A 7,327-nucleotide genomic window follows, 5' to 3' on the forward strand; every position below is an offset into this window, starting at 1 on the left:
TGATACATTATACATAGAAAAGATATTTCATAAATGGATTAAATTGGCCGACCAATTTCATTCCAAAATAAAAGAAGGTATTTATATATTATTTCTTTATTTGTCTAGCTGTGAGGAAACGGATTAAGAGATGATATTTCTTTTTTTTTGTCTCAGATTAAACAAGCTTTATTATTATTTGGATGTAGCAAAGGGATTAAGAGAATATGACGAATTGAAAGCAAATGGAGAAATTTCTGGAACGAGGACCTCCAAATGCATCCACTTCCCAACCATCAAAGCGAATTGAAGTTTGTCCGAGAAAGTATCCTGACGACCCCGCATTTCAACCAAAGATCACCGAGTACCCACCTAATGATAGGGATGAAGTTAGAAGATACTATTTACAAAAAGGTCCTTCTCAACCAAAAACCGTAGATTTTAAACAAGTCGAAATGAGTGGTTTAATGTGCAAGTTCAATCCAAGTTGGTTTAAGGAGTTTGGGAGTTGGTTAGAATACAGTGAACATGATGGAGGAGCATATTGTTTGTATTGTTACTTGTTTAATGAGAGTAAAAAAAGTGGTGATACTTTCATTACAGAGGGGTTTAAAAGTTGGAATAAGAAGGACAGATTACTTAGACATATTGGTGGGCCTAATAGCTTCCATAACCAAGCAATGAAGAAATGTGATGCTTTAGAAAATAAAAAAATCTTCAATTCAAACCTTGCTTACTAATCAAACTGAGCAATCAAAACGAGACTATCGTTTGCGAATGAAGATGTCAATCACTATGGCGAGGTTATTGCTCCATCAAGGATTACCTTTTCGTGGACACGATGAATCAGAAAATTCTCATAACAAAGGAAACTTTCTTGAGTTCTTAAATGTTTACTCTAAGGCCAATGAAGATATGAGTAGGGTGGTTATGAAAAATGCTCCTAAAAACTTGAAGATGACTTGTCCAGATACCCAAAAGGATATTGCTAATGCCTCAGCTGAGGAGATATTAAAAGCCATAACCGATGATGTTGGAGCTGATTTATTTGGTATTTTGGTAGATGAATCTTGTGATGTTTCAGATAAAGAGCAAATGGCGGTTCTTTTGCGTTATGTGGATAAGAGGGGTCATGTCTTGGAGCGATTTATTGGAATTGTGCATGTCACTGACACAACTGCTTTGTCTCTTAAAGAAGCAATCTCTGCCTTGCTTTCTAGTCTCAATTTAAGTTTATCAAGAGTACAACGGCAAAGCTATGATGGTGCAAGTAACATGCGTGGCTCATTTAATGGTTTGAAAAGCTTGATATTGAGAGAAAATTCTTCGGCGCATTACATCCATTGCTTCGCCCATCAACTCCAATTGGCACTCGTTTATGTAGCAAGGCATAATGATGATGCTAATTGGTTTTTTGTTTTGCTCTCTCAATCGTGCAATATTGTTGGAGGTTCAGCAAAGCGTCGGGATTTGTTTCGAGAAAAACAAACTATCAAGGCTATAGAAGAATTAAGTCACGGTAATCTTGAAACTGGAAAAGGATTGAATCAAGGCTCGGTCTTCGAAGACCGGGTGACACTCGTTGGGGCTCTCATTACGGAAGTGTTCTGAACTTGCTTGCTACTTTCTCTTGTGTCATTGAGGTGCTTCAAATTGTTGGAAAAGATAGCCCAAAGCAAGACCAAAAGACCGAAGCAAATCGACTTGTAAAGTTCTTGCAAGATTTTGATTTTGTCTTCCTCTTACACTTATGAAAAATGTGTTGGGGACAACAAATGAGCTTTGTTTAGCGCTACAAAGGAAAGATCAAGATATTGAAAATGCGATGGCTCTTGTTAAAGTGGCAAAGGACCGCTTGCAAGCAATGAGAGATGATGGATGGACATGTTTATTAGATGAGGTGTCTTCATTTTGCACGAAACATGAAATCAACATACCCAACATGGATAATAGATTTGTTCTTCAAGGTAAATCAGCTCGTAAGGCTCCTCACATTACTCATCTTCATCGTTACCGAGTAGATATATTTTGTGCCATTATAGATACACAACTACAAGAGCTCAATAATAGATTTGATGAGATAAATTCAGAACTTCTTCTTTGCATGGCTTGTTTGAATACAAGAGATTCATTTCGAGCTTTTGACAGAGAAAAATTGGTGAAGTTGGCTTCATTTTATCCTGCAGAATTTTTCGATGTTGGTCTTGTAGCTTTTTCCAATAAGCTAGAGAATTTCATTGTTGATGTGCGTACAATGGACAAATTCTCAAATTTGAATGGGTTAAGTGAACTAGCTAGTGTTATGGTAAAAACCAACAAGCATATCACACATCGTCAGGTTTTTCTTCTAATAAAGTTGGCATTGATTTTACCCGTGGCTACAGCTTCTGTAGAGAGAGTATTTTCCGCAATGAAAATTATTAAAGACAATTTGCGGAATAAAATGTGTGATCAATGGATGAATGATTGTTTAATAGCCTGTGTTGAGAAAGAATTGTTCGAGGGGGTCAGTGATAGTGCCATCTTACGTCGTTTTTAGAATATGAAAACTCGAAGAATTGTATTGAGCGATAATGAATGTGAAATTTGAAATGATGAAAAGTATTAGGTCCCTTTTTGTTATTTATGATTAATAGAATATGTTTTATTTCTTTCTGTTGGAGATGTGATACTTTTGGACTATGAAAACTTTTATACTTCAAGCATGTAATTAAATGTTGACTTTTTTTAATATTTACTTCATTAAAAAATATATATATTATGTTATTGATTTTTTGGTATGCTTTTGATCTCCATTGTTTAATATTCTGCCTCCGCCCTGGTGAAAACCCTTCTAAAATGGAACCCCAAAAATGGATCAATTGCAAAAAAGAGGGTCATGAGCCCAATCACTTCATCCCCATCTCCGATCAAAGTGGTTGAAGGAGAAAGGTGGAGGTGATCGGGTGCATAACCCTAAGGGGAGAAAAATAGAAGTGGGTCCGATGGAGCGGCTCAATTTTGCGAATCAGAGGAAGAGACGCGGTTTAGTTGGAGCGGACCAATTGAACTTCACTGCAGCGCTGAACCGACGGGAATAAAATCCTCTATTGGGTCCGAAAATTCTGGAGTTGTCACTTCAAATGAATTAGCTGTCTTAACCAAATCATATATCTCAAGATTAATTGATTTTCTCGGTGGACTTCTAAACAGGCCGAATCAGGTTCCTTTAACTTTTATAAAGCCCATAGTAATGAATTTAATTTAAGCCCAAATCGAATGAGATGTGTGATACCAAACAGAAGGGTAAATGAATATCCAAACAGATATGAAATAAAAAATAACGAAATAAAACCAGAAAAATGTACACATTTAGGGAATTTAAATCAAGAAGACTCCAAAAATAATTTAGATTGGATTTAGATTCAGCAACCGACCACGTAACCGGAAATAAAGACCTATTACAAAATTACAAAAAAGAAAATGTCAAGAATTTGTCTATGTTGTAAATGGTGAAAAAAATAGAAATTTGTGATTATGGGAAGAATCTTGCTTTCAATAGCGGTAAATATTGGATAGAATTTATGGCAAATGAATGTTAAAAATGCATTTCTTCAAGGAACACTTGAGAAAGAGGTTTATATGACTTTATCACTGAGTCATTGATAACGCCAAAACATATAGTGAAAATCACTACTTTTTAGTACGAAAAATGGTGGAAAAGCGTATGCAAAGTACCCATTTTCTCAAATTATTCACCACAAATGTGTTTTTAGGCTATTTTGGCAGGTTTTTGGAGAAAGTTCCGAATTTAGGTCAAAAACGGAGCAAAAATGTCATATTTAGGCCAATTCTGAAGAAGGCATAAAAATAGGGCAATTCCGATGTAACTGGATCCGTTAAGCTTTTAATACAATCCTGACAGCCTCTGCCAGTTGAGTTTCAAAAAAAAAAATAGGGCAACACATGGAGTATGCAAACACCTCACACAAAGTGCACAACATGTAACATTGCAAAATTCACTGAAATTCGGCTAAGTACAGTGCCCTACGTGTTGGGTTTTGACTGTTCAAACCCATTGATTAATAGTGTTGGGGTTTTGACTGTTCAAACCCATTTATATGATTAAGGTGCGGAAAGAGTAAAACAAAACTTTTATATCTACCTTAAGCTACGGATTAAACGAATCAAGAAGATCCGTTTAATCCTATTTACAGATCTACTCCATAATTGATTTTCTAAAACATTAAATCTATTTATCAATTAAATAGATTAATATAACATGTTTATACCTTGTTTCCAAATCACAGTTGGAATGCAGACCGAGCGAGTAGAGCCTCACCAGGGAAGAAATCGACTCGGAGTATCACACGTGTGATACCTCTATTGGTTATCCACCAGGACTAACCAGAGAGCGGTTTATTTCTTTTGCCAGAAATACTATAAACCGCGGTATTCTACAAAAACACTATTCACTGAAAAATTCGTTTTAATCAGATTTGCTAATTAAACCAAATCTGAAATACTGCGAAAATTTGGTAAAACACTATTCACCGATCGAAAAACCGTAAACAGAGAAAGAGAGAATTCCAATTAACGAAGTAATCAGATTAACATGTGAATTAGTGGTTTTCTCTTTAACCCTCACCCCTCTATTTATAGGCAAATGAGGAGGTTCGCCAAAAGACCGAAATACCCCCGTACTTGACAAAATTACATTTTTGCCCTTTTGGATGAGGCATCCAATTTGGATTTTGCTATTTCATATTGGTTGGATTTGTTTAATGGATTCTAAACCCATTAACCCAAAGGAATAGTAAATAGTAACTATCCAAATCAAATATGTATAATTGTCATGTACAATTATATTCGTTTACGGTTTTCATTTGGTAATTTTTATACAACATGTCAAACACGTTTATAAACAAACCTGTGTTTCTGTTTGTCATTCTAAACGACGTACAATTAATTATAATTAATTATACCAAGTATAACTAATTATAACCATTAGTTTTTGCTTTGTCATTTTTAACATGACAAATATAATTTAATTATAACACGTATAATTAATTATAACCATCTTAATATTGATCATAACCAATTTATAATCAATCACAATAAGATTCTCCGATTAACTCCTATATGGTGTGACCCAATAGGATCTGTGTTATGTTGGTAAATAGAATTAAAACTGTTTTAACTTCTATAATCATAGGAGGCATCTAGCAGTATACACTATGACCATCCAATTACACAGATGATGATGTACTGTACAATATCACGATCCAGTAAACAATTTACTTGTGTCTGTTCTTCTATCTCATAGCTATCAGATCAGTTTCAAGGTAGATGTGTGTCATCCTTGCTAACTGTATCTTTTCTTGATCTTGAGTAGATTATCAAATATAATTACTCTTGTAATTATACCGCATGCAGATAATCTAACTCTACCAAGGGGCCCAGTGATGCTATTGCTCGTATAGAGATACGAGGGACAAATAGTATTCTTGGCAGACTATCACTTCCTCAGCTAAGCTATACATATGGAAATGCTATCGTTGTGACTGCTTTTTACGGACAGCGTTAGATAACACTCACACATACATATTTCTTAGTGGGAACGATAAATACCTCATACTGTAGAACTTGGCACTGAATGAAAACATAAATGACACGAACACAATTCTATTTAATGTTTCATTCGGGGTCTGTCAAATACCATGTTCCTAGAACATGTATTTATGTGATTAAAATGACATCTCATGTCAGGTGGTTTGTAAAAATTAACCATCTTTTAATCAACATACTAACCTTATCGCGGTAATTAGTGTTCCTGCTAATTACCTTGGTCAGTGACTTTTAAGAGTATATATTATCTATATTATGGAGTTTCACAATTTCAGTCATGAACTCGAAATGATCCATAATTTCAATAATACTCAAGGCAACAAAATGATATACATTCAATTCATGAACAAAGCTTTAAGATAATTTATCGTATTATTGACTTCTAGATTATTACAAACTAACACTACGGCCTCGGGTATGTCGCATGTGGCATAAATACCTATGCCGCAGGAGCACACGGATTCAATCTGTGGACTGTCTAGTTTGATTAAATCTCAGCTGTTCGACATCAATCATCTAGAAGGACGCGTTTCTAGATGTGGCAGGTCATGCCTTGCCTTGGAGCCTAAGTTTAATACTCCAAAAATAGCATTTTATGTTATTTTTGGCACCCATGATCCCATGATCTCCATGTTCTCCATGACTCCTCACCCATAGGCTAAGATATATAAACCTCTCTTGTAATAGGAATTAGTGTGCATGTTTTAGTTGTATAAGTCCATAGTTTAGAGCAGAATAATGCATGAAATATTTGGAGTCGCGGAGAAGAAGAGGCGCTTGAAGTCCAAGGCGGAAGAAAAAGGAGTCTTCTAAGGAAGAGGTGTCTAGGTTTTAGGTTATGTCTTTCTTTTATTACTTCTTTTATTTTGTCATGACTTTGAGTAGTTAAACTCTTCCTCTCTAGGGATGGATGTAATGAATTATAATTGCTCTTTACTATAATATTTATTTTTCTTTTATGTTTATTTGAGATTTCGTTATACTTAGAATGTTATTGAAATATGTCCTTGCATATATAGTTTTGTCTACAGATGGTCCAGTGTCCTCCATATACCAATAGGTGTTATAAGTCGTTGTACCTCGGTGTGAGAGGGGCTACATGTAAATACTATAAACACTTCGGCTAACGAGGCATGGCCGCGGTTCAAAGGCTAGGGTTCGAACCCAGTGGGCTCCTTTGGCAGGATATAGATTAGATAGCATCTCGAGGTTTAATTAGGAATTTATTTACTACTTGTCATGAATAGGGTTTAGGGTTATTACTTAGCGAGTAATAGGGGAATATAATTAATTAGATTGGTGTGAGTGGTTTAATTACATTATATCCTGTGATAATCAGAATTGTCCCCCACAAGCCCACCTTAAAGTCGGAGAACCTTTCAAATACACATAGAACCGAACCCAAGTAATCCGTAGGGAATAATAGTACCGGTATGCGGCTCTACTTTGCGGGGTGGTCTATATCACATGCGGTAGTGACAGAAGGCCGTAGGCGAGGCCGTATGCGGCAGTGATAGAAGGTCGTATACGGGTAGACATGAGTACCATAAATATTGTATTGAGTTAATTAGAAGGAATTCGTCCAAAACCCTAGAGGCTCCCTAAACTTGGTTTACAGCAATTAGCATCTTCACCTATAAATTCGCTAGAGTAAACTGTAAAATCAAACTATTATTTATTTTAATTATTATTCACGCAACCCAAACAAACCCGAAGAACCTAAACTAGTGTTATTGTTGTT

The 7,327-nt window shown here is 35.6% G+C and overlaps 2 protein-coding genes across 2 annotated transcripts; both read left to right on the top strand.

The window, feature by feature from the left end:
- The first annotated feature begins 224 nt into the window (after nucleotides 1-224).
- LOC144554484 (uncharacterized) lies at nucleotides 225-719 on the top strand. Its single transcript, XM_078302800.1, has one exon. The coding sequence runs from the start codon at nucleotides 225-227 to the stop codon at nucleotides 717-719; it is 495 nt and encodes a 164-aa protein (XP_078158926.1).
- Nucleotides 257-2,605, top strand: LOC144554485 (uncharacterized). The gene is made up of 2 exons (XM_078302801.1): nucleotides 257-1,498; nucleotides 1,770-2,605. The coding sequence occupies exons 1-2, from the start codon at nucleotides 757-759 to the stop codon at nucleotides 2,516-2,518; spliced, it is 1,491 nt and encodes a 496-aa protein (XP_078158927.1). The 5' UTR covers nucleotides 257-756; the 3' UTR covers nucleotides 2,519-2,605.
- The last annotated feature ends 4,722 nt before the right edge of the window (nucleotides 2,606-7,327 follow it).

Source organism: Carex rostrata, chromosome 5 (assembly GCF_964058835.1).
Source record: "Carex rostrata chromosome 5, lpCarRost1.2, whole genome shotgun sequence".
Classification (NCBI taxonomy): Eukaryota; Viridiplantae; Streptophyta; class Magnoliopsida; order Poales; family Cyperaceae; genus Carex; species Carex rostrata.

Bases quoted from the DNA above. Each gene is read 5' to 3' on its own strand.
- LOC144554484 (XM_078302800.1), top strand. From the start codon at position 225: ATGGAGAAATTTCTGGAACGAGGACCTCCAAATGCATCCACTTCCCAA.
- LOC144554485 (XM_078302801.1), top strand. From the start codon at position 757: ATGAAGATGTCAATCACTATGGCGAGGTTATTGCTCCATCAAGGATTA. The intron at 1,499-1,769 runs GTAATCTTGAAA...AGCTTTGTTTAG, and splicing joins TATAGAAGAATTAAGTCACG to CGCTACAAAGGAAAGATCAA.